Source organism: Pteropus alecto, unplaced genomic scaffold (genome assembly GCF_000325575.1).
Source record: "Pteropus alecto unplaced genomic scaffold, ASM32557v1 scaffold98, whole genome shotgun sequence".
Lineage (NCBI taxonomy): Eukaryota > Metazoa > Chordata > Mammalia > Chiroptera > Pteropodidae > Pteropus > Pteropus alecto.
In genome coordinates, this window is record NW_006443570.1 from 9,997,552 (window position 1) to 10,025,497 (window position 27,946).

The window sequence follows — 27,946 nt, forward strand, 5'->3', positions numbered from 1 at the left end:
CAGCTAAGCAGCTGGTTCCCCTAACGCCATGTTCCTGAAGGCCTCTGAGCCCGTGCACATGCTGGCCACTGCTGCCTCCCTAAAACAGAAGGCCTGGGAGAAGAAACATACCGGAGCTGGTCCCAAGCCCCTTACACGGGATGGACCACGTTCCTGTCACAGTGGGGCTTGCAGTGAGGGTTCAGCCAGTGCTCCAGAAACTGCTCCTCGGCGCGGTGCTCCAGGCGGAGCAGGTGGTGCATGTACTCCTGTCAAAACAAACCCACACAGAAGAGGGGCTTTTATCCAGTGACAGCCAAGCTGCCACTGCGCGTGGTGGGGCTATGGTTCTGAGACAGGATGCAGCCTGACTGAGGGAGGAGAAACAGCCATGTCCATGTTCTCTGTAGAGACCAGTCAGACAGACCCACTTGATGGGCAAAATAAAGAAATCTGACAAGTGCTGTCATGTTTTCTTGGCTGAGCGTCATCGGGTCTCAGCCTGGGCCACGCAGCCACAATGGATCCAAGTTCGAAATATGGCAACTTTGAAAAATATCACCAGGTGACTGAAGTCAATCAAAAACATCCAGAAGATTACCAAGTCTATGAAAACGGTAGCAGCAACAAAATATGCCTGAGCTGAGAGGGAGCTGAAAGCAGCTTGGGTGTATGGAATGAGATCTTTGGCTGTGTATGGAAAAGCTGATATTAAGGTGCCTGAAGACAAGAAGAAACACCCCCTTATCGGCGTGTCCTGAGATCGAGCGCTTTGCAGTGCTGTCCGTTCCTCACTTGCTAAACAGACAGAAAGTGAGTCGGCTATGCTCACAGCAGCCAGAAAAGGAGTTAAAATAAAAGATTGCTGGAGTTCGTGATAAAATTAGGGGTACACTTCATAGGAATCCTTCTAACCAGTTTCTGATGACAAACAGAAAAAAAAAACTATTTTTTGGAGATGCATCAATGATTGCCCTGGAATTATTAAATTCTGGATGTGAATTTGATGTGAATTTGATGAAGGACCTAGCATCTTTAATCGATTCAGGTCTGTCACCTCCTACAAGACAGAAGAAAAGCCCATCTTTTCCTTTAATACCATTGCAAGTGCTGAGAGCATGAGTATCTACGATAATATTGAGGCTGACGTGCTGTAGAATTACCACGAATACAATCTGGTCGACATCATCTACTATTCTCTAAAGGAATTCACCACAAGTGAGCAAAGCACCAGGATGGTAGCCATGGACAATGTTAGCAAGAATGCTTCTGAGATGATTGATAAATTGACTTTAACTTTCCAGCTCACTTGCCAAGCTGTCATCATCAGGAGTTCATTGAAATCATCTCCAGTGCTGCAGATCTGGATTAACAAAAATCAAGTTTCATCCTCAGACGAGAGGTAAAGAAGGAAAATTCAGCAAGCTAATTTTGTTTTTAGCTTACTGCTGTCCTGGTGGACAGAAATTACTGATCCATTGTTTAAATGACTAAAAACAGCAAGATATTTGTAAATTATCTTATAATATGCAACTTGGGATAAGGAAAAAAAAAGAAAGAAATCTGACAACTCTAACTGCTGAGAGGGTGTGTATTCATGGGAACGTGTATACACTGCTGATGGGTGTAACACAGAACAACCATTTTGGAAAACAATTGGTTGCCTGCAATCCAGAAATTTCACTCTTCATTTATACCATAGAGCAGTGGTCCTCAAACTTTATCAGTCATCGGAATCACCTGGAAGGCTTGTGAAAACACAGATTCCTGGGCCCCACCCCCAGAGTTTCTAACTCAGCAGGTCTGGGGGCGGGGCTCCATAATTTGCATTTCTAATAAGTTCCCAGCCAATGCCGATACTGCTGGTCACTTTGAGAACAGAGAAACTCTTATATCAGGAGATGTGTTTGAGAATGTTCATAGCAGCACTATATTTGTAGTAGCGAAACACTGGAACCATGCCAAATATCCATTAACAGGAAGATGGAGAAATAAATTATGGTAGGGTCACACCATGAAGTATACGGCAGTGAACATAAGTGAATTATATCTACACACAACGACATAGGCGAATCGTAGAAATAATTTGTTGAGTGAAAAGAGTAAGTCCAAGAAGATGATATTTATAGTGTGGCACCATTTTTATAAAGTTCAAAACGTTTAGAACCAATAATGTATTAGTTATGGCTGTATACATTTATGATAAAATCGTCTTTTTTTAAAGGCAAGGGAAAACATAAGAAAGCTGAAGTTGCTATACTATTATCAAACAAAATAGACTTTAAAACAAAACAAAACAAAAAAAGATTGTTACTAAAGACCCATTTTGTAAAAACAGGCCGGCAGTGCCTCAAAATGTTAAACATAGTTACCATCTAACCCAATAATTGTATATATCTAAGAGAAAAGATATGCCCACACAAAAGCATGAACACAGATGTTCCTAACAGCATTATTCATCATAGCCAAAAAGTAGAAATGATCCAAATGTCCATCGATGGGTCAATAGGTAGATAAATGTGGTATGTCCATACCGTGGAATATCGTTTGACCATAAAAAGGAATGAAGTACTGATACAAGCCATAACATGAATGAACCTTGAAAACATTACACGAAGTGAAAGAAGCCACTCACAAAGAACTACATAGAGTATGACTCCACCTCTACGAAATGTCCCCGGCCCTACGTGTTAATATGTTTCTAGCAGAAAGCAGTGGGTTATCCGGTGCTGCCCATCTCTCAAACCAGCATCTCCATCTACCCAGGAACCCAAGCCGGAGCACAGACCATCATCCCTCACCCTCAAGCTCAACATAAGACTAAGCGTCAAGACTCTGAGTCCGTCTCCTGACTAGTTCTCAAATGCACTGCCTCCATCTGCCACTCCTGTAGGTTAGGTCTACGTCACTGCTCACCCAAGTTATCGCAGCCTCCTCGCCCCTCCACCTGTCTCTCTGCCTTCCGTTCTTCCCGCCCCACATTCTACTTCCCCCGCCATCTCCGCTCCACTCCGACAGAGCGATCACCCACAATGCTGCACGGAGGGGCCCATGCTCACCTCGAGCCTTCGCCAGCACTGCCTGCCTGATACATCGGAGGCAGGAGGTGACAACTAACTCTGCCCCTTGAGTTTGGTCTGTGAGTATGGATAATGTTGTAACCAGCAGGTGAGGGCAGCTCCCTGTAGGATCTGCCACTTTCCCCTGCTCTTCACAATGGCGGAGAGAAGCTCTGCACCCCTTTCCCGTCCACGGTCGTCACTGACACCCTCTGTTGATCTCTGAGCTCCTACAGAACCACTAATTCCCTCTCAGATGATTCACTCAAAGGGATTTTAATGAAGGGGCTATTCACAGCCATGTGAATAGGGTTAAGGGAAGCACCACAGAACATTCCAGCTCCCAGGACAAGCAATGGAGGAAAGCCACGGTCATGCCCAGACCCGCAGGGCCTAGAGGAAGGGGGTCTGCAGAGCAGGGAGGAAGCGGAGAAGAAATTCCCCATCCTCTCTCTCCTCTTACCCTCCAGATCCTGCAGAGCCCAAGCAGGAGCTGGCAAGTCAGGGAACCCAGTGATGTGGTCCATAGGGTCAGCCTCTTGAGCTGGGTAGAGGATGGATGGAGAACGAGTTGGGGAGGAGGGGGGAACCAGCAGCCATACCAGGCTGATGGGTTGCAAGGGGTGTGCTGTTGCCGAAAGCAGGGAGCAGAGAGCACAAGTAACAGATATTACTGATGTTTGTTGCAGAGGAGCCAGTGACTACTGAATACACTGATTCCGCAGGGGGAGGAGTTGTTTGCTTGGCATGCGTGGTTGTCTCTCCTCTACTCTTTCTCAATTTGCTCATGCTCTGCCCCTTATCAGCATGAGTGAGTGTCACTTCCAGATTTAGGGTAGGCCTTCCCTCCCCAACAAGCCTTGGTCTTCAATAAAGTCGGTTCAGGCTAAGTTTTCTGTATATTGTTTCTCATTTGCATTATCTCTCAGAAACGATACACAAAACAGAAACATGATAAATCAACAGATTGTTTCTTAAATACAAAGTGTTACTTCTCTTGTCTTGGTTACAAAAGTCTCTTCCTTCCCTCCAACCCTGTCTTTCCATCTCCTGGTACAAACAGAGAAGTGGCCCATGAGCACTGCCCCGACTACCAGCAGGAGTTCACCGCACATCATGGCCCCACATGGCTAGTTAAGCCTGAAGCTTCAGCATGCTACTCGTCTCCCTCCTCTTCCTCACCCGGCACTCCCACCATCCAAGGAATGGCTAGATCCTACAGATGCTCCTGGATCCCTTCTCCCGTAGCATTGCCCCTGCGGATCTCAGGCCCCAGCCCTGCTAGATTCCTGCCGCCACCTCTGGAGGCTTCTCCCTGATCTCTTACCTCTTTCCTCTCTATTCCACTCCATACTCCATAGCCGGGATGTTTTGTTTTGTTTTGTTTTGTTTTTGCTTGTTTGTTTTGTTTTCTTTTTAACAGACTCTGTTTTTTAGAGCAGTTTTAGACTCAGAGCAAAACTGAGAACAAAGTACAGAGATTTCTGATTACACCCTGCCCCCACACATGCACAGCCTTCTTCGCTATCAACATCGTCCACCGAAGTGGTGCATTTGTTATAATCAATGAACACATCGACACACCATCACCACCCAAAGTCTCGAGTTTGCATTAGGGTTCACTCCTGGTGGTGTACATTCTGTGGGATTGAACAAATGTATAATGACATGTACCCACCATTACAGTATCATATAGAATAGCTTCACTGCCCTAAAACACCTCTGTGCTCCACCAATTCATCCCTGCCTCCCTCCTAACCCCTGGAAACCACTGATCTTTTCACTATCTCCATGGTTTTGCCTTCTCCGGAGTGTCATGTCATTGGGATCATACAGTATGCTGCCTTTTCTTCGCTTAAGCTTCCTTCATGCCTTTTCATGGCTTAATAGCTCATTTCTTTTTAGTGCTGAAAAATAATCATCCATTGTTCGGACGGGCCACAGTTTATTTATCTATTCTCCTACTGAAGGACATCTTGGTTTCTTCCAAGTTTTAGCAATTATGAATAAAGCTGCTACAAACATCCAGGTGCAGATTTCTGTGTAGACTTCAGTTTTCAACTCATTCGGGTAAATACCAAGGAGAGCAATTGCTGGATTATATGGTAACAGTGTGTGTGTTTAGTTTTGTAAGAAACTGTCAAACTGTCTTTGAAACTGACATTTTGCATTCCCACCAGCCTCTTCCTCCACATCCCACCAGCGTTTGATGCTGTGAGTGTTCTGGATTGGGGGCATTTTAACAGGAGCGTGGTGGTATCTCACTGCTATTTCACCTTGCAGTTCCCTGGTGGCATATAACGTGGAACACCTTTTTGTATGTCTATTTGCCATCTGCACATCTTCTTGGTGAGGTGCCTGTTCAGATCTTTTGGCAGGGTGAGTTTTTAAAAATTTAAAAATGAAACGGGCTGTTTTCGTTTTATCGTTATTACAATACTGATAGATATTGCCTTTTTGAAATTATGTAAAAATAAAGAAGTAAAAAGTCCCTCCTGTTTTGTTTTGTTTTTTTGGTCTATGTCTTTTTCCTGTTGCAAAGTGATGTTTTGTTTTGTTTTGTTTTGTTTTGTTTTGTTTTGTTTCGTTTTGTTTGTTTTGAATCAACCCATGTTGCCTCCCTGCTTAAAATACTCGAATGGCTCCTGCTGGGCTCAGGAAAAAGTTCTAATTCCTTAAAGTGATTTGTGGGACTCTCTGCGATCCCGCCTCACCCATCTCCTGAGCCTCTTTTTCACCACCAACTCACCCGAGCTTTGCACTCCATCCCTTCCTGGAGAGGCCATGCTTGCTCATCTTTCTGCCCAGAACTCCCCTATGCTTTCTCTTTTTCTTGTCTCACTCCTACCTGAATTTTCAGGCCTCAGCTTAAATGTTTCTTCCTCCAGGAAGCTTTCTCAGATTCCCTGTGGCCCCAGAGTTCCCCTAGTAAAACCCTGGTCACTCTATTTGGCAGTGACTTCTCCCTGAGAGTAGGGACTTAACTGGCCTGCCTCATACGTTTTAGTAGAGGTGCCATGTGGATTGGCTCCCATATTAGTACGTGAACTTGATGTTTTCTCCCCAAAAGAGAGTAGATGGAGATAGGAATGATTTTTAACTTGGAGGAATTATGTTGTTGACATTGCCCTGAGAGAAGTCTGGGTGCTGTAATTATGGGATGTGAACCCCACTGCAAAGTATGCGTGAAACAGATCCGTATAAACACAGTTAGGTAACCTAAAGCAGGAGGCCGTTAGTCAGAGAAGTGGTGTTCCACCTTGGGAGAGAGTAGTCATATTTGGTAACATTTATACACGATTAAATTATTTTGATAGGTATAAACAGCATAAAAAATCTAATTCATGAAAACCCTCCTATGGTGTTGATAAAGTTTTAATAAAGAGTCCAGTTTAGAATTTCAAGTTTTTAAGTTTCTAGAAAATCCTCTAGGAAGTCTGTATCCTACATTACATATAGGAATAAATTATTAGTCATCCAATTTTTCTGAATTTTTTGTCTTTCCCCCAGGGCCCACGCAGTTTGAACTTGTTTGGGTTGTCATTGTTTTTATTTAACTCATCAAAATGCTCCCCGTGTGCTGGACAGGGCATCTCTGGGGCAGCCAAGTTGGGGTTCCTCGTGGGATCTAACGATGACTCCTCGGAGACTTGCTGGACACATTTGTGAGATTTTGGCTAAATTCTGAACTCTCTAGCGCCCTCCAGGAAGTGTTGGGCCAGAAGAATAGTACTTGAAAACCAAAGGCAATGTAGAACCAAGACTTCCCAACAGGTAGCTTCACTTATTCAGTGGTTCCTGGAAGCAGTGCTCTGAAAGAACCCATGTTGCCTGGTTGCTGGGCGACGTGGTGCAGAGGCTGAGAGGTCTGGGTGAAGGTCTGGGTCAGAGTCTGGTTCCAATCCAGACCATGCCAATATTGCTTTACTCCAGCCTCAATTTGTCCATCTGCAAAATGGGAGTGACTGGCACTTATTTCGTTGGGTAGCCAGGATTAAAAGAAATAATACAAAGTTCTGTGCCAAATACTTAGTCCTCATTTGCCTCTCTGAGCCCATTCTCTCCCCTCCTTCACCTGGCCTGTGCAGGGAGAGGCTGACCTAGAGGAACTGCAACCACAGACTCCCTTGTCTGGGGCTTTCCATTTGAGTCTGACACAGGAAGCACAAGCTGGGGACTAGAGGGTAGGAAGTATTTACTCCTCTGGTGTCTCTCTGAGGAGTCACAGCAGGTTGGCTGCCTCCCTGAACACCACAGCTTCTAGGGAGCTGCCCTCTCCGCTTCTGGGAACTACAGCCTTCTCTTACCCCTTCATGACTAGGGGCTGTTAGCCCCAGGTCATCGATGATCTCCTGTTAGTTTACCTTAATCCTAGCACACCTTCGGCCACAAGTCTCTGTGTTAAGCTCTCCTCAGCTGAGCCTGGTTGATAAGGAAGACCTGAGCATGCCTTGAGGCTGTGCGTGGAACAACTCTCCAAGAACCTGGTCCACAGGAAACTTTCGAGAAATGCCTGCTGAATGAGAAACTGAAGCAGAGGGCCTCAAAGTGTGGTTCATGCTCCCCTCTGGGGTCTGTGGATTCAGAACTATTTTTAGAATAATACTAAGACATTATTTGCCTTCTCACTATGTGCATTGGTGGATAAAACTGGTTCCTTAGTGGCAGTCAAGTTGGTGGCACTGACAATCCTAGTAGTCATTGTACCCTCCACCATCACACACTCACAGTTTAAAACAGATAAATAGATATAAAATGTTCTTCGAGTGCAGCGTCACTGGGGAACGCCCCGATGAGCAGGAGAGAGTGACGCTTCGAGGGAGCGTGCAGACAGCACTTCGCGGCAGGACCCCACGCGATGCTCTCCTTGAGGAAAAGCCCCTGGGCGATCGCTGGTGTCAAGGGTTGAACTAGCTGTGTTTTGAGCGTGTGTTCAGCAGCCAACTCGAGAATCAATGAAGTGAGGAAGACAACTGACAGTACTTGTCACGAAATGATAAAATGTGAGCTTCCAAGGGGAAATTAGAATTTTAGAAAAGTTGTATTTACTCCCACGGGCCTGGCCACTTTCCGATACTTCCAGAATTTTCTGATGAGATCAGTGGTAATATTAATGAATGTCACCACTGATATACAGCATTTATACACCTTTTATAATGACATGCACATTTGCATTCTTACTCATTTAATCCCTGTCCCACTCAGCCAAACATCCAACTGCCTTTTTTGACGGTGGTAACCAAACTACACCCAGTGTATGGCTTAGTGCTTGGCAAATAGTAGGACCTCAATAAAACTCACTGGAGAAATACACGAATGAGTGAATAAATAAACGAATTGACTATTCTTTCTCCATAATTTTACCAAATCCTCCTTGGGAGTTTCCTCGACATCTCTGTCAATCTGCTCATTATAATAGTCCAGTCCAAATGTACATATATGTTTCACACTCCTAAATAGTAGCCAAAATTACCATTGAAGAAAAACAACCAACAGAGAGAGAGAGACAGAGAGAGAGAGAGAGAGAGAATGAGAGAGAGCGCGAGCGAGCGAGAGAGAGAGAGAGAGAGAAAAGCACGGTTGACCATGACATTTCACTGTTTATTTAAAATGTTAGGAAAATGAATATGCCACAAAGGCCTACAAGCAACCATCAGTCAAAGATGAAAAGCCAAACTTCAAATCTGCTGAAAACCACAAATTCAACAATTGTGTTGGCTGAGTTAGAAATGACCCAGCATTAATGATAATCTCAAATGTTCCTGGATCAAGAAAGAAGGGCTAGATGGAAAAGAAATTTTTATTTTTTTAAATTCCTTTCTTCAAGGGGAAAAGAATTACAGCAACACAAAAACCACTATCTGTGTTCCATGCTCAATGCCAATGGCAATGATTTTAGTAAATAATTTCTCAGTAATTAGAGTAGAAATTGGAAATGGTCCTTTATTATGGGCCGGAGCGGTATGATAATGAAATTAAATACTCACCAGAACCTGATCTAAGCTGAGAATTACGAAGTGGACAGTTAATCAATCGAAGAGAGAACCTTTTCTTAAGAAGGTAAAATCCTTTCAGTGACATTTGCATGGAATTAAATGCTGATGGACTCCATCAACATTTGGATGCATTATTTTGCTCGTTAGTAAAAGCAAGTTGATCACATAGGTAGAAGGGTGGCTCTGAACTTAACTACACTGGGACTCCTGAAGGATTAGCCCTAAAAAAAAGGCAGGTCAGTGATGTGCACAATCTGCATCTCAGTCACTCCAAATGGGACTTCGAGACCATGGGGAACAAAAGGGTAATGGAGTTACTACGTACATTTGTCAAGAGGCTGAACGTGAAAGCATATTTTACAAAGACGACATATAATAAAGTTAACATGATTTATGCTTGCCTAACCAGAACTTTCCTTACAGGAAGACAGGCCAAAATGGAAAGCGTATTCCCAGGGCACACAGGGCTTACGAATACAATCGAAAAAGACATAATTTTAAGTCGGATGTCATCTTTTTAAAGAATTTCCATGCTTCACCCCAGCAGTTGGCAAATAATTTCTTCCCTAGAATCTGAGATGATTAAGAAAAATGTAATGAATTTAAGGGAGGCAATAGAAAATTTTTCTTTGGAAAAAAAAAAAAACTCCAGGTTCTCCAGAAGAGTTAGCTCCTATAAAATATCTCCCCTGGAGAGAAGCAAAGAAAAGAATGGAAATAAGTGTAAGGAGCATCTAGTAAATGTTAAATACTATGCTTGGTGCCTGGGACTCAGAGGTGAAACAAATAGTCCAGCTGCTCAAGAAGTTTAGAGCAGCCTAGTAGGAGAGACGGATTTTTATAAAGTCAAAAATAGCCGTCTTGGGCTATGAGTGCTATGCCAGAGGGATGCTCTAATTCATGGCGGAAGGACGTGAAGGCCTCTCAAAAAAGGTATCAGTTAAGGCGAATCTCTATAAATGATTAAGAGTTAACTAGGTCAACAAAAGCAGAAGAAACAACATATATAAAGGCAGGTGCTGTAAGGGAAGAACTTCAAACACACCGCCATTCCAGACAACTTGTTTCTTCTCATAGGTTTCTAATGCCAATGATTGGCTCTGCAGTGTCCATACAGACATCTTCTACAAGTCATTCTTGAGCCCTGGTCCTCCGTCACTGCACCCACACTTTCTGTCCCAGAAATGGCCAACTGGTCTCCAATTTAAGGCACCATAATCATGCTCCCCTCATATCTCGATCTCTGCTGGAACACTCTCTTGGGGGACAAGTACATAAATTATTTTTTTAAAAAAACCTTTTGGGAAGCAATTGGATAGTATATACTAAAAGCTTGTAAAACATTCATATCCTTGGATCCAGTGATTTATTTTCTGGGACTATATCCTTAGCAAATAATTAAAAATATTAAAAACACTTTTTTTTTTTTTTTTAGGCAAGGCAACCCTTGGTTGACCTCACAGATTGCAAGGACGTTGTCAGCCTACAATCTCTTATTTTTTTATTTTTCACACCTACAGCACCTGGTCTTCCTAGGTGGTCTCCCGTCCAAGTACTAAGCAGGCCCAACCCTGCTTAGCTTCCGAGATCAGACAGGATTGGGTTTGTTCAGGGTAGCATGGCCATGGATAAATAAATTTGAAAAAAAAAAAACTTTAGAACAATAAATTTAAAAAAAAACACTTTAGATAAATAAATTTTTTTAAAAAAAACACTTTAGAAATGTTCAGAGTATTTTTTATAACGGAGAAATAGTAGAAACGATCCAATTATCTAACAAAAGAGGGTGATTTGGTATCATTATGGTATAAAATGTTTATAATAATATGAGAAAGTGTGTATGTTATAATATTAAGAGAAAAACCGGAATGCAAAATGGTAGGTAGAAAAGAAATATATTTAGCTCACTTTTAAAAAATGATGGATAGAGTATGACCACACTTTTTAAAAAATGTACACAAAAGACTAGACAGAAATACATCAAAAATGGCAATGCTATCTTTGAGGAAAAGGAATAAGATTACATCTGATTTTCTTCTTTTAATTCTTTCTTGGTTTCTAATTTTTCTATAATAAATATGAATGGTATAAATTTTTATTTATAATTACACAAGTAATACATTAACATGTTATTATTGTTTAAAATTCAAACATCAAATATAAACTTCCCTAGATCACCACCTGCAATCCTAATCCCCTCAATGAGGTGGCACAGTTAACAGTCAACTGACTGTGTTTCTAGACCTTTTTCTAGATGTGTACATCCCTACAGATGTACCTACTAAACATATAGTATTGCTTTGTGCGTGAGTACTAGGAGGGAAGTGTCAATTCAGGGGATACAGAGAAGGTGACATTGAGAATGAAGAGGAGGGTACCAGGCAGAAATAATGGAGAATAATGGGGAAAAGTATCAAGGGAAATCATTTGTGAAAAGATGCTGAGACCAGAGAGAGAAGATGCTGAGACCAGAGAGAGATGACCTAGTTGTAAAACAATAAGCAGTTCTGGGTGGTTGGAGCATAAATTGCCTTAGAGGAGCGACAGGAAATGGGACAGAGTGGTGGCTCGGGGCTGGTTTGTCTCCCAGGTCAACATCCTTGACATTTATCCATAAGCAGTAAGGGAGCAGAGATTTTTACTTTGTTATATTTTAAGAAATATTTATTAGGCTGCTGCTTTTTAAAAAAACAGGAATGAGAGCTACCGTCACTACTAAACAGCAGGTGCTATGCTGAGCGCTTTGCTCCCCCTCTCCCACAACAGGCCTCTCAGGGGGGCTTCCATTGTCGTATCCCATTTTATAGAGAAGGCTGAGACTTGGAGAGTTTAAGCAACTTGGCCAAGATGTGTCAGCCGGGAAGCGGCGAGCCAGAAATCAGACCTGGCAATCCGCTGCCCCTGTTCTTAACCACTCACCTGTGTTGTTTTGTGAAAATTATACAGATTTTTATTTAAAGTTAAAAAACCGAGCGTATTGTTGAATAGCGTCTTCCCAAAACTCATGTTGACCGACTAGAACCTGCAAATGCAACCTCATTTGGAAATTGGGTCTTTGCCGAGGTAATCAGGTTAAGATGAGGCCATACTGGATTGGGTGGGCCCTAAATCCAATGACTGTGCCCTTAAAAGAAGAAATTGTGAACACAAGGACACGCGAGGAAGAAGGCCATGTAAAGACAGATGCAGAGGTTGGAGTAATGTCGCTACAGGCCAAGAAACAGCAAAGTTTGCCAGTAGCCACCAGAAGCTGGGAGAGAAGCATGGAGCAGAGTCTCCCTCAGAAGAAACCTACCTTGCCAACTCCTTGATTTTAAACCTCCAGCCTCCCAGACGGTGAGAGAATAAATTCCTGTTGTTTCAAGCAATCCAGCTTGTGGTACTTTGTTATGGCAGCCCTGGGAAACTAACACTCTGCATAACAGCAAGAAATATGAAGACAAAGGTGTAAATTCACCCCAAATCTTATCATTGAGATAATATTGTCATTATTGTTTGACGACGTGTCTCCACACACATACAGAGGAAGAGGAGGAGATGAGTTTTCTTTCAAAACTTTATTTCTTTCCATTTCGAAAGTTTTGCGTATAGCGTTTGATAATATCAAGCACTGGCAAGAGTGGGGAACTGAGTGTTCTCATACCCACTGCTGGTGGGAGACGGTACGGTCAGTGTGGCAATGTCAAGCGGAAGTGCACGAGCTCTCTGGCTCAGCAATCCCTTTTCTTATCATGAGACCCAGCAAAGCTCACATGTGTACAAGGATCTTCATCACCAGTGGAAATAACTGAAATGGGCACTGTTCCAGGAAGGGCTGAATAAAGAAGCTGTAATATATCTTAGTCTGTCGGTGCTGCTATAACAAAATACCACAGACCGAGGGGCTCATAAACAACAGAAACTTCTCACGGTTCTGGAGGCTGGAAGTCCGAGGTCAGGGTGCCAGCATGGTTGGGTGAGGGCCCTCTTTCAGGTCACAGACTTCTCGCTGTGTCCTCAGGTGGCAGATGGGGCAAGGGATCTCTCTGGAGCCTACTATATAAGAGCACAAATCCCATTCACGACCTCCAAAGGCCCGACCTCCTAAAATCATCACCTGGGGGGTTAGGATTTCAATATATGGATTGGAAGGGGGTAGGGGGGCACAAACATGCAAATTATAGCGTAATACATTTATACTATGCCTCAGTTAAAAATGAGCTGAAATGAGACATATTGTTGAGTGGGGAAAAAAAAGCGAGGTGCAAAATAAACACGACCATGCCTTCCACACAGCCTGAACTTCATCAGTGAAAGGACAAGGTAAGCCTGACACGTTCAAGGCAGAGTGGGGATGAGATGCACGTGGAGACCAAGGTGGGGGCAGAGGGAGCAGACCTCAGGGCCTTGTCGGCCACCGTAGGCCCATGGATTTTATTTGAGCAGGGAAGGGACAGCATCCGGTTTAGGTTTTAAGAACTGACTCCTGCTACTCTGTTGAGACCAGATGCAGAGAGATCCAGAGAGGAAGCAATAAATGGGGTAAGACAGTACTGCTCAGTCCACTCTAGGGACTCTGGTGGTGGCAGTGGAGGGTGCAAAGGGGTCAGATCCTGGATCCGGGGCCCACCCAACTAGAAGGAGGTGGCACCTCTTACCTCGATGGGAGATGCAAGGGCGGGAGCTGGTGTGAGGGCACACTCCAGAATTCTAGTAGCGGCTGTTAAGTCTAAGCCGTCTATTAAATGGTCTTGTGCCAACAGGAGAGTAGACAGTCGCATGGAGTCTGGAGCTCATGGGGAGCCATCAGGCTGGAGACAGGAGTGTAAAGTCATCGGCACAGAGGTGACATTTAAACTCTCGGGACTAGACGAGGTGGGAGGGCAGAGCCCTGGGCCGCCCCGACATTTAAGGCACTGTCAGTGGCTTAATGGACTGGACTCCAAAGGAGCAGAGTGGCCACAGGAAGGAAGAGAGGTCACTTGCGTCAAAACAAAGCAACAATGGACTGGTTCCTGGCTCCCAGGATGCCGGCAACCGCCTGCGAGGCACCTCTGCCGATCTCCAGGACAGCACTTCTTAAACTTAATGTGCGTCCGGATCACGGGGATCTTGTGGAGGTGACTGTCACCTTCAGGGGGTGCGGGGAGGAGAAAATATTGTGGACTCGAGGGTATGTGAAGCTCTACAAAGCCCGGAGGCCAGGCTGGGACCACATTTTAAGTAGCGAGCGCTTAGACCCAAACCCTGAAAATCAACTTGAGCACAGTCATGACTAAGGAAATGTTCAGGGAAAACTCAGGCTATTTTTTCCCACCTCCTTTCCTCTGAACACCAATGCAGCCCTTCTGTCCACACAGCCGTGTCCATCAATTTTTCCTCAGGCAACTTTTTCTTTCCTCCATCAGGATCTTGAAGCTTCATTCTACCCAGGAGCTCTTCACGATGTCTTTGGGACATCGTGGTAAGTGGTCAGTCCTAAAATATAACCTAAAGCCCATTCCACTGAAATCTAGATGTCCCCAGATGGGATGTCCCAATGGAATCAGCCTTCCGGGAGTACCCATGCCATCCGTGTGACGTCTAGAACCCACCTCCCTCAACTCTCTGAAGATTTGGAGGCCATGTTTCTCCTGAATTCGTCTCATAGCCTGTTTCTCTACCACTGCAGCTTCCAGATTTGAATGATTACTTTCCTTTTTTGTCAGTCACTTTCACCCATACGACACATGCCATCCACCCCGCTCATACCTCCAAAGAACCATGAACACAAGGTTGCTGTGCGTAGCAGACTTTTCCTAAGGTTTGGGGGTTGCAGAGGGTAATAACAGCACAGAGCAGAAAACAACTTCAAACTCAATGTCAGGCGTTACCATAAAATAAATATGCCAGCTACTTCCGACCACAGGGAATCTCGCGCTGTGTGCCCGCCGAGCCCTGCGCTGCCGCCTGCCTTTCCCTCTCCCAGCCTCCTTCGTATCCGGCCACCACTGAGCTTTTCGTCCTCTTCCTCCCCAGCTGCTTTCGTACATTCAAAGCCCCTCCTGCTTTCTTCCCCAGAGCATACTTCCCTCTCGGTCTCTCTCCCCATCTCTGCTGGGGCCTTACCTTCCTCCATCAAGGGTGCCAACCAGCAAGGTGCTCACACTCTCTGGGTGGAAGTCAGCCCTCCCCAGAGGCAGGGCACACAGTGGTCTCTCCCGTAGCGTTCTGTCCTTCCCACCATGGTCAGAAAAGGACACGTGTTGCAGTGAACCAGCAAAATGCATGCGGTCAACAGTCCAGCCTGGAGCCTGTTTCCAAAAAGCCTATAATTCTGCAGAAACCAACGTCTGCCAGTATTTAAACCAAGTGTCAAAATGATAAACACTGCTTAATAAATACTCTTAGGGAGAGACGTCTGCAGATCTTCACACTCGTTTTCCTTTTGAATTCTTAATACCTCCCCAGAGAGCCATTCGTTCACCTTCATCAGCGACCTCTCCCCTCTCTGAAAGAGTTTTCTTTTGCACGGACTCTCAGAGGGAGAAGCAAAATAAAATAACCCAACCAGTCATCTCTCGGTAACTTCAACTTAGTGGTGAGCGACCGAGTCTCTGGGCTCAGCTCCCAAGGGCGCAGGCAGTCCCCAGAGATCACTCACTACCTCTGCTTATTTCTCCCAGTCCATTTGTCTGTCTCCTGGGTACCATGGCAAGGAGGTGCAATAACAGGTCCAAAAAATGTCATTTTCCCATTTCCCATGTATAACGGTATCTGAAGGCCAGCGTTTCAGAGGCTGGGTCATGAGACTCTAAATGGCACCTGTAAACCAGCTCTAATCACATCATCCTCCTGCTTAAAGTCCTTTGGCAGCTCCTAATGAGTAGAGAATGAAAGTCAACTCCGCTGTGACAGCCAGGGCCTTCCAACCTGGCTCTGAGACTACCTTCTTTGGCTACCGACCGTCATATGCCCCAGATACTCGAGTCGAAGTCAAAAGTAGAAGAGAGGGGAGGTCAGGGGCTGCCAAGTAGGACTGTCACATTGGGCTCACACGCTACAGCACAGGGACCAATGAGTCAGGAGTCTAAGGCCCCTTGATTTGTGGTGAACCACACCTTCCTGCCTCTACCAGCTAGAGCTCCCAGGGACCCTCACACCAGGCACCCTCCCCACACCCACGCCCTCTGCCCTCCTAACCCGCATCCCCCATGCTCAGGACCCCACATGCTCTTGGTTTCCCCCTATTCTTCCCGAATTCCTTCTCAGCCCCATCAAGCTCCTCTTCCTCTGTCCACTTTGAGCGCTGGTGTCCCCAGACTTCAGTCTGGGGCCTCTTCTAATTCCCTCTCAAACCATCGGTCTAAACCCTCGGTCTGCACTTTCCCACCTGAAAAAATCCTTTGATTGCCCTCTGCAGAACACAAAGCAAAGTCCAGCTTACTCCTATCCTTCTCGATCTCACCCCTGCCCACCTCCCAGTCCCCTTCCACCCTGTGCTTAGATATTCTGAGCCACCTCTGATTTCTTCCACCAAAGATGACAAAGCCACGTCCCCCCTTAACAGCCTATAGTCCTTGATTCATTTCTAAACCACTTTATACAATAGCCATTTGCTGACTTCTCTGTGTCTGCCAGCGACTCTGAGCAGAAGCCCAGGCAATTTCTGCCCCTCACCCTCTGGTATGTAACACTCAAAGGAGTAGCTATTGTTTACTGAGTACTGTTTCAAGTATCTTACTATGAATTACTTTATATCATCCTCATAAAGTAGTTGTTTTACATTATTATTTCTAATAACAATATTCTAATAATGTAAGTAATGATATCTATTGTTACCCCCATTTTATAGATGAGGGTCTTCAAGTACAGAAAAGTAAGGAAACTTCCCCAAGTTTACACAGTTACAAAAGCGGGAGATGCAAACCCAGACAGTCGGCCCTCTTCATCACTGTGCGATACTGCATCTTTATAAGAACGTTTTAAATGAACGAATCAAATTCCACATGCGTCTGGAGCGAGTGAAGGTAAGTGCTGCTACAGATCTTTCTGAGCCTGACAAGAAGATGCATGAAAAGCAGGGAGCCCAGCTGAAATAAGCTCGGGGTGGGGACCAGCCACTGCTTCCCAGACATGCGAACTTTGCCTGGGTCACTGCGACTTACCCTCCTCTCCTGGGCAGGGCACGAATAACAGGAATGTCAGCACTTCCACCGCAAGAGGGGAAGACAAGCCAGGCTCAAATAGGCCAGAGGCCAGCACCCACCACAAATCACAAAATGGGGGCAAGGGAGGGTGCCCTGGTTCAGAAAGACTGGACAGGCGGACACCACAAACCCACAGTGCAAAGCTAAGGCCAAAGACCAAAATTAGAGGCACGAGGTGAGGGAAGAACCCCACAGGCAGCTGGAGCAGAGATTCTGCCTGCCCAGAAAGAGCATCATTGGCCAAGGACTCTGGTCCAGCCTGCTCAGCGCCCAAGGGAAGAAGGAGAAGGTGGGGTTGGCACCAGCTACAGAGCATGGCTCCCTAGCAACTCATTCAGGGGTGACACCCGGCAGCCTACCCAGAGTTCTGGGGCTCTACCATCGCCCCGCTGTTTGCATTTTAAATGCTGGGGTACCACCCAGCAGCCCACGCTGGTCTGGGATGAGCACCCAGTTTGACTTCATAACGCAGGAACATTCAGGTGATCCCAGTTTTCCTGTAAGTAGCCCGAGCGCAGCCCTCACCCGCATGGGCTCGTCCGGGAACCCGGGTTTGCTTGGCCGGTCCTGGCGCCGGGACCTCAGGAGTTGCTTGGCCTGCTTTTCCATCAGAATCGGGGAGGCCCCTGGAAAAGTCGAGACAGGACCTCAGGGCACATGAGTTCACAGTGCCAGGCAAATGATTAGCAAGTTCAATTTCAATCAAAACACAAAAGTCCTTTTCACAGGGGCCCTGTCCCAAAGGACGTGGCGTTCCAGAGCATAGAAAGGAATTCTAAATTGTTTCTAACACGGTTACCCCAGAGCTGTACAACTTAAACACATTTACCTATTGCAATGGCCCGTTCCTTTATAGGTAGGTGTTAATTTCATGTTTTTTGAAATATATTTCCTTCAGTTCCCTGTCAATGTGTTCCTTGTCCCTGAGGTTGGCTTTGGTGAGGTTTTTTTTAATCTCCACTACACTAAATCAAATTAAAGTTATTATTGGAAAATACCCCGTGACAATAAGATTATGTTAAATTCGATCATCATATATAGTTCCTCAAAGAAGCTATTATGATAATAAAAGTATGTTAAATTTCTATAATCAGACACAAACTCTAAAAGATATCGTTAAATAAAAATCTGTCGAATTTGAGTGATCTCATATGCACTCTAAAAGAAGGTATAGTTGAAGGTTTATCAGCATTTTTGAGAATTAGTGTTCAAATACATTTAGAGATTAAAAAATAATAATTTATCCCTAATGATAGCAATTCTGGGAGCCTGTACTTAGGGAAAAAAAGCATTCAATTATTATATACTATACATTTATATATTCTCATACAAGTAATATACCTCTTATTTGAAATGAAAAAATATTTAGAAACATAAAATAGACTCATTTCAGTTTATCACATCAGCATAGAAACAGGCTGTGTTTTGGAGTGGACACTCACCTGAGAAGGTCAGCAAGCTGAGAGCGAGCACAAGCACAAGCAACTTCTTCATCCTGCCTTGGTTCCTCTCTCTGCCTGGTGCAGAATGAATTTCCTCCCAATGAGCCAGCCTACTTGAAGGAAGCCACGTCTGGCCCAAGGCTTGTTTATGCTTTGACAAACAGCACTTAACCGTATGAGGCCAAGGGCATCTGACTCTGAGTTTTTAGTATGACCACAAAAATATTTTCCTCCAAATTCCTCTAAATGTTCATCCTGAGACAGGAAGTTATCTCTCTGTAATAGGACTTTTGGAGCTTGAATTTGAGAAAGCAACATGTGATATTCAATTCACAGAAACAGATATATATACATCATCTGGTAGTTTATGAGTTTTCATCTGTAGCTTCAGTGTATGCACCTATGAGAAATAATAATGTCTTACATTTGCATATTTTATGACATTTTTCCAAAGCCCATTCGCCAAATTTGACCCTCCCAATAAATTCAGAGGCGTGCAGGAAATTAGCAGGGGACATAATGAGAGTGAAAAAAATTTTTTTTCAGCTGACTTTGGAGCCAAAAAGACCAGGGTTCGTGTCCTGGCTTCACCTCTTTCTAGCAAGATGTAACTTCTAGATGTAAGATGTAACCTTCAGTAAATCGCTTACCCTTGATGAACTTTGGTATCCCCTCCTGTAAAAAGGAGACGTGTGATTAGGATGAGGGATAAAGTATGAACCACATGATAGCTGGCACTAGTCTCCATTATCCATCTCCTTTTTACAAATAAAGAAGTGAGATTCAGACAGGTGAAATACATCCAAGTTCACACATTATGGATGCCAAACTAGAGCTAAATTCTTTCGTCTTTAAAGCCTAATGTTCTTCCCATTGTGCCCCAAAAGGACCTTGTGCAATATACCGTCAGACAGTAAGCAGCTTTAGTCCACACTTCAGTTATTTTGACAAAGACAATAAAATCTCAGTAAGCTGAAGTCCTTTTAAATTCAAATCAACTATCAATATCGCACAATGAAATTATTAAATGTATAATAAAAATATGTCTGGAAGATATATGGCATTTATTTGGGATAAAATTCTGAATTCGGAGAAATGATCTGATGTTTCTGTGGTCATTTTGCCAGCTCAAAAGAATACAATACCTTATCTGTAGTTGTCTGAGTTTATGCTAATGTCGTGTAACTGATCTTAAACCTGAATGTTCTGCCCACTCTGTTGGCATAAAGACAGTCTGAAGAGATTGTAAACAAGAAAAAAAATCATGCATTGTTAGCAAGTTTGCCTAGCACGCTAATTTGCTCTAAATCAGATGTTCGGCATTATGCACTCTGTCGCTATTAACATCTTTCTGTTTTTATATTTTTTAATAACTAAGGATTTTTGGAGTACTATTTTAGGAATGTATATTTGTCATGTTAAACGTCTTGTGTTTTTTTTATGTGCATTGTCAACTTGTTCATTTCTTTTGCTCTTTGTGGTTGGATCAAACACTAACTGTATTGTTTTGTTATGTGAAATAAACATCTTCTATGGACCAGAAAAAAAAATTTATAACTAACTAGAAATTTCTAATGTGCCCAGTGTACTTTTGCTATAAAAGTATTTTTTGTTAACTTTTGTCTATATTAGCGCTGTCCAATAAAAACATAACGTGGGCCATAGATGCAAGCCACATATGTAATTTAAATTTTTCTAGTAGCCACATTTTTTAAAAAAAGTAAAGAATAGGTTAAATTTGTTCTATTATATTTATTTAACATGAAATATCCAAAATATTATTTCAACATGTAATCAAGATAAATTGTTAATGAGATGTTTTACATTCCTTTTTTTTGAACCACGTCCTCAAAATCTGGTGCGTACTTTACACTTATATATTCCAAATGCGCATATGACTTATTACTATCGTACTGACTGGTGTGGGTCTAGATCCTTCCATTTCTATTGCCACCACCAAAGTCTAGGCTACTGTTCCCTCTAACCCAGCTTCCTGCAGCAAGCTCCCAACTGGTGTCCCAGCTTCCCTCCCTGTTCCCTTCAACCCATTCTCCATGCAACAGCAATGATGGTCTTCTTAAAAGAGAAACATAAAATGCAAATTGGACCTCATCAGTTCTCTCGTTAAGAATCCTTCTTCATCTTCTCACTGGACTCGGAATCCTAACTGTTCACTACAAGACTCTGTATTATCTGTGCCTGCTGCCCTTTCCAACTCCACGCAGACCACTCCCGTCCAGCTCACTCCAATCCAGCACTCTTCATTATTTTCAACTTAACAAACCCTTTTTCACCTCAGGACCTTTGCACATGCTCTTCTTCCCTCTTTTAATGGCTGGATCCTTCTCATCCTTCAGGTTTTAATTTGAAATTTCTCTCGCTTGGGCAAGACTGCCTTTACCAGCCTACCTAATGAAAGTTCCCTCCCACCACCATTACTGTCTACTCCCCATAATGTGTAAATATATTGTCTTCATTTCTTTATTTTTTAAAATCTGTCTTCTCCACTGGACTGTAAGCCCTAGGTGAGCTTCTATTACTTTTGCAATTTAAAAAGAGGTGTAGGGGCGGGCAGGGGCGGGGGGCGTGTGGTGGAGAACCTCTGGTGGCCTGGAGAGGTACTACGGGAGAAAGTCAAGGACCTATGTCCCACCCCCTGGGATGCTATTTCAAGGTCTCAGGTGGAGAGGGCGTTTCAGGTCTGATACTGGCAGGGCCATTCGAAAGCCCTATGGCTGGTCTCCTAGGGATACTGCCGCAAATGAGGGGACTATAGGAAAGAGCAAGGTCACCTTGTGGTGAGCGTCACTCTGGTGGAGAGAATTCTCTACTAACCCTTACCCTTGTTCCCAGGAAAAGCTCCAGTCAGATCAATGAGATGAGTCATCGGAACTCACAGTAGAAGATGCAATTCCCAAAAAAATCCACAAGGTGGCAGAGTAAAGAGCAAAACCAGGGACAACCAAGGTCAGGAGAAAAACTCAAGGCCGCCAAGGTTCATTATTCTGGAAGTTGCCAGGACCTCCAGGGAATCCACTGGAGATGGAGAGAGATGGTGCTGTAGTGCCTAAGACTGATTTCCTATGATTCAATTGATTTGAAGGTCTTCATTGGACACCGAGGCCTAGAAAAGTTGCATTACCAACTTGAGATTTAAGAATACATAAAGGAAGAACACACCCTAACATAACTAATATTTTCGCTTGCATAGGTGTCTCATCTTGTTTTAGAGGGAATTCTCAAATTACACAGATGTTCAAGGATCAGCGATAAAGCTGACATCATTGATATCTCAACATTGTCACACTGGATACTCTTTGCAAAAGGACAAGACAGTGACTTCAAATTCTGCGAGCTAAAGAAACTTCAGGAGCAGGGAAACACCTTTTTTTTTACTACAGAAAGATGTCAAACCTGTCCCAAGAGACTTATAACGTGTCCACATTCTTTAGGCCTAGAGTCAATTAAATAAATTCTAAACTCTCTTTTTATAGTCATTTTCATCTTTTTTATTATCTATTTCTCCCACCAGACTATAAACTCTATATTTTTACAATGTACACATAATTATCTTATCATTTTTATGGTAGTAACTCCATAAACTCTACGTGCACACAAACATACATTAATTTACAAGCACACTGTGCAGGCAGCTGTTAGGTCTAGGCAGGTGCGATAGATTGAATTATGAGCATCTATTCTTCGCCGCCATCACTGCATATCTATGCTTTTTGCTATATGACCTTGCAGTCCTGCCCCTTGGCCTTGGGCTCAATCAAATGACTTGCTTTAGACAATGGAATGGCAGCGGACATGACACAAACAGGGGTATGAAGCGCATTTGTGCAGTTAGGTGTGTCTTCTTGCATTTCTGCCGTTGCTAACAAAAAAGCTCCCTCCAGATAGCTGCTGCCCCTTCAAGATGAGTCTCAGAATTAACTCACTTGGAAAGCACCTAAGCAAGGAACAAAGACTACACAGACATGCAGCTCACAGTAGACCCAGCCAACCCAACCCCGCCTAACCCAGCCGAGCCCCAGCTACCACGACCGGAAGCAGAGCCACCATCAACCTGCAAATCTTTGAGATTACATCATCGTTATTTGAAGCCACTGAGTTTAGGAGTGGTTTGTTACACAGCATTACTCCGACAACAGCTAACTGACATGGGGTTCTAATGGGATGGTGAGTGTGTCCAGATCTGGGTGCTATTGGGTCTGAATAAATCATAGGGTCCTGGTAGAAGCTTCCTTCAAGAGTGAATAAATATCTACCATGTAGGCCACATGGTATAAAGGTCAAGATTGTGGGCAACAGAGTTATCCATAGACCTGGGTTCGAATTCTGGCTCTGAAACGTCTTACCTGAATTACACTAAAGCTGTGTGACATTGGACAAACTTCTTAACTATCCAAATCACTGTTTTTTCATTTATTAAAAATAATAATTATTATTACAATAAAAGTTACCTCTTAAGGCGTATGAGACTTAAAAGAGAAAGCAAGTGTGAAGTACTTGACAGATATAGTAAGGTGCTAATACTTGGAAACTGTTGCTGCTTCTACTATTAGTTCTTTTCTCTGTGAAATCACCCTTACGTACATGTCCATACCGGCCTCATTCCCAGACACATGATAGAAAGTCTACAAATATCTTTTGAATGACCAAATAATAGATTAGTCAAATATATATTAAGATATATAATTTTACATTTTGTTGAAATAAAAATACACTTTTATTAGAAAATATGGCCCCTTCTAAATATGAGTTGCTTTTCCCCCTCTCTGTGTTCATACCCCACATCCTGGGTTCCATTTTCATATCCTCAGTACTTCTACACAAACACACACCTTCCTGTTTGGAACAGCAATACAATGGCAAGATGGTTTGGCCTTGGACAAGGGCCTTTCCGGCCTGCTGCATGCTTCCCCAAGGGGACTATAATTTCTGCTCTGGGCCGGAACATTGGCTGCAAGTTACATTTGCCCAGTAGGTAAGGAAAGCCAAGGTCAGCATCAGGTTCTTGATGGCCAGAGCCAGGCTTTTCTCCAACCTAAACGGGAATGACAGGAGCACTGGCAAAGGTGTAGCAATGTAAGGCAGTACAAACAAACAGACTGGGGAATGGGGCATCACCTGAATATGTTGTGAAAACACCCCCAAGGCTACTGTCATATTACATTTCATTCAGGAAAAGTGCTAAGCCTTTAAGTGGGAGAGAAAAGCTCTGGTTCTCCAGGGGGAAAAACACTGAAATGTGTGTTCTTTTCCTCTGTGGGATCTCAGTTGGGATCATAAGCTTCGGAGAGATTAAGAGACACTGTAGCAGTGATTCTCAAACCTAGAGGTACATGAGTATCACCTGGAGGTTCACAAGACATGTAAGAAAGCCTCAGCAAAGATGATGCAAGTTAAGATGGAAAACAACAACAACATCCCCTGAGAGATAAGAGAAAGTTTTTGCTCCCACGAAATGCAAACAGGATACCGTAAAAAGGAATATTCAGAAAACAAATCAATTTTTTAAAGTTCTTAAAAATTGAAAAGAACATAAATTAAAAGCTCTAAAAAGATTCAGGTCTAGAGCTATGGAAATTTTTTAGAAAAATAGAGCAAAAATTAAAGCAAGAGAGTTTTTAAAAAAAAAAAAAAGAGGAAAATATTTTAAAAAGAGAGGACATTTAGCCAAATGTCCTCTGTTTTTAAATGAAAACTATGCCCACACAAAAACCTGCATACAAATGTCTACAGTTGTTTTATTCATGATTGCCAAAACCTGGAAGCAACCAAGATGTCCTTCAGTAGGTGATGGATAAACAGACAATCTAGACAATGGAATTTTATTTAGCACTTAATTTAGCACTTATCAAGCCATGAAAAGACGTGGAGGAAATGTAAATGCATAATGGCAAGTGAAAGAAGCCAATCTGAGAAGTGTACATACTGTATGATTCCAACTATATGACACTCTGGAAAAGACAAACCTAAACCTAGGGAGATAGTAAAAAGATCAGCGGTCACCAGGGGTTAAAAGGGAGGGAAGGATGAATAGGCAGAGCATGGAGGATTTTTAGGGCAATGAAATTACTCTGTATGATACTACAATGGTGGATACAAATCATTATACATTTGTCCAGATCCATAGAATGCACAACACCAAGCACGAACCCTAAGGTAAACTACGGACTTTGAATAACAGTGTGTCAGTGTAGTTTCATCAGTTGTAACAAATGTACCTCTGGTGCCCCAAGATGACAGTGGGGAGGCTGTGCACGTGTGAGGACCAGGGGAATAAGGGAACTTTCTTCTTTCTACTCCATTTTGCTGTGAACCTGAAATTGCTCCCCAAAAATCATCTTTTAAGAAAAGAGAGAAAGAAAGAGGACAGTCTAGGAGGTCCAACATCTAAATAACAGAAGTTTCAGAAAAGAGAACACAGAAAATAGAGAGGAGGAAGTCAACAAAGTAACCGTAGAACCGAAGGACATGAGGTGCTAGGCTGAAGGGCCCAGCAAACCTGGCAAAACAGATGAAAATAGACTCACATCCAGGCATGTCTTTGTGTGAACTTTCAGAACACTGGAAAAGAGAGAGGATTCTACAAGCTTCCAGAAAGCAAAAACCAGTCCCATCCAAGGGATCAGGAATAAGAATAACCTCAGACATCTCTGCAGCAACGTTAAAAGTGAGCAGGAAAGGAGTGGCATGTTCAGCGCCCTGAAGGATACCTCTTCCCTACCTAGAATTCTATACCTAGATAAGCAATCAGGTGTGCGGGGCAGAATACAGACATTTATAAACATGCAGGGACTCAAAATTACGCCTCCCGTGTACTCAAGCCCTGAAAGTTTCTGACAGATGTGCTCCACAGAACCAATAGAATTCACCAAGAAAGGGGAAGCCACAGGACCCAGAAAACAGAAAATGCAAACAGGAGGGCAGTGAATGGAAACCCCAGAATGACCACTGTGCTCCGGCAGGCAGGGCAGGTGGCTTGGACTGGCACAAGATGCCATCGGCACCATGCGGTGCAGACACACTGAGGGCAGACTGCCTGGGTGAGCTTGGGACAGATTACTTGTATTCTGTTTATCTCGACAACCAGGAGCTCATAAGGTTCCACTCCCCTGGGTCAGCAGAAGATACTCATTTCTCCCTGTTAACCTTTTTCTAAGAACTTGAGGGAGGTCTTAATGAGGTGAGGAGGGAAAATAGAAAGCAGCTCCTGCCCCAGCCATGTTTTTGCCTGATGTTCAAACTACAGCCCTGCCCACTTGTCCCGCTGTGATTAGCAGTCTCCCCAAGACTGAGTGCAATGATTTCCCCAGGAAGCTGGATCCAGACTCTGTCCCAGATGCCACTCAGCTCACCTCCTCCAGGGAGCCTTCCTATATCAGTGGCTTTACTGCTATTTCTTGACAGGGCCAGGTTTGGGCTTCTTTTTCTAAACAAGACTATATTGTTTAGGGATACTTTCAGGGTGGTGAAACTATAAAGAAAAGCAAGGGAATGAAGAACACAAAAACTAGGAAAGTAGTTTCCTCACGGGACGAGAGGGGTAGCCATCAGGTGGGCATAGGAGAGGTTCCCAACGTTCTTTTTGTTTTAATAACTTATTTATTAAAAACACAAACTTTTTGCTCTCACCCAAATATTATGATATTCTGAGTGGCAATGTGATTAAATGTGCTCCATTATTTTTTAAAATCTTAACACTTTGTGATACAGCAATTCAGAAGACTAATTCTGAGTCTGTTTTTTCTCAATAGTTGGTCTCATGGTTTTGATAACTAAAACGGCGCTTCGGAAAAATACGTGAATCCAAATGGAGAACGGGCATCACTAAATCATGTGCTCCCTTTCCAGTTCCATCTACCAACTACACAGAGGTTTCTGTTCAAGTCCAGCCAGCAGAGGCCGATCTTCCCGGTGGCTGTCAGCATTCTTGCTCACTGATCGGAAAGAGTTGTCATTTTATGTTCTCAACTATTAGAATCAAAACCCACAGAAATTATGTATTTTGGAAGATTCTAAGTCTGGTTTTCCAAAACTCATCAACTTATACCTTTAAAACTGGGGCCTTTTAGGGTGATTTGATACTGCTTTTCGGATAACTGAAAACTTCAGGTAACTTGATGGGGCCTTGATGGCTCACGGATAAGCTTCCAGATGAGGAACCTGAGGCCCAGAGAGGTGAACTGACAAACACAGGAGGACAGAGGTGTGTGAGGACCCGGATCTGATCCTCTGCCTCACCATGCCATCGAATGCTTTCCATTTCACCATGCCCCTCAGTCTTCACAATCCAGATTGTTTACTTTAGAATCACTACTCAAAATGTGGCTGGGTAACTAGCAGTATCAACATCACTTGACCACTTACTAGAAATGCAGACTCTCAGGCCTCTTCCCCAAGAAAGGAAATCAGAATTTGCATTTTAACATAGCAAGTTTCTTAGAGAAATAACAAAACAAGAGAAAGTCTCTCTTTGATGGCTTAATTTAAATTTAAGTTAACTTGGATGACCAAGTTAAAACAAAGTGATCTCAGTCCCAACACTGGCTTTGTAACATCAAGCATGTTTCTCGACTGCTCTGTGCCTTGGTTTTCTTCATCTGTAAGTGGCAATGATAAACTCAGCATGGTACCTAGAAAGTGCAGACATAGAAGCTGGCCGCACTATAAACAAGGCTAATAAATGCTTCTTGTTAGGCATGTCTCAACAGGCCCAACACTCTGTGAGTGTTTGGCACACAGTAAGCCCTCAGCTGGTATGAGTTTAACAAATAACTAGCATGAAAGCAGGTGACATATATCAATTTTTGCCTCATATTGTCCCATTCTATTGGTATAGAACACTCTCAAAACTGCCAGTTTTCTCCCTTCCAACATTCAAAGCTGTGCCAGCTCCCGCCTCCATCTCACAGTAAGGAGGGGAGGTTGAAGGCCATTGACGATCTTAGCTCATACTGTAAATCATGCATACTAGAACTTCCTCTGGTTGCAAACTTACAGAGATCAACCATCCATCCTCTCCAACGCCCCCACCTTCTTGTTAATCCGCCCACCGTTATCCCTAAGCCACACCCACAAGGTCCCGCCCCTTCCATCCATCCCCGCCCTCTCCCCAAGGCCCGCCCCCTCAGGCCTGTAGGCCTTCGCATCCCGCCTCACACCTCGGCCCCACCCTGGGGTAGCGCCGCAGGCCCCGTCCCCGCCTCCAGTCCCCCCATCCTCGCCCGTGGCCCCCTCGCTCCCTCCCCACTCCGAGTGCGTTCGGCTTCCTCCGCCTCTTCACTGGC

At 43.8% G+C, this 27,946-nt stretch overlaps 1 protein-coding gene and 2 pseudogenes across 1 annotated transcript; 1 reads left to right on the top strand and 2 right to left on the bottom strand.

The window, feature by feature from the left end:
* Positions 1-131: 131 nt before the first annotated feature.
* Positions 132-18,696, bottom strand: CUNH17orf67 (chromosome unknown C17orf67 homolog). Its single transcript, XM_006924857.1, has 3 exons — positions 18,645-18,696; positions 17,728-17,828; positions 132-248 (listed from the first exon to the last, which is right to left on the bottom strand). The coding sequence occupies exons 1-3, from the start codon at positions 18,694-18,696 to the stop codon at positions 132-134; spliced, it is 270 nt and encodes an 89-aa protein (XP_006924919.1).
* LOC102878452 lies at positions 448-1,351 on the top strand (annotated as a pseudogene).
* On the bottom strand, positions 10,546-10,664 carry LOC112473298 (annotated as a pseudogene).
* Positions 18,697-27,946: the final 9,250 nt, after the last annotated feature.

Excerpts from the sequence above, each read along its gene's own strand:
- CUNH17orf67 (XM_006924857.1), bottom strand. The coding sequence starts at position 18,696 with ATGAAGAAGTTGCTTGTGCTTGTGCTCGCTCTCAGCTTGCTGACCTTC. Across the intron at positions 17,829-18,644 it reads CAGCTTGCTGACCTTCTCAG|GGGCCTCCCCGATTCTGATG; the intron begins GTGAGTGTCCAC and ends CGACTTTTCCAG. Across the intron at positions 249-17,727 it reads TCCCGGACGAGCCCATGCGG|GAGTACATGCACCACCTGCT; the intron begins GTGAGGGCTGCG and ends TTGTTTTGACAG.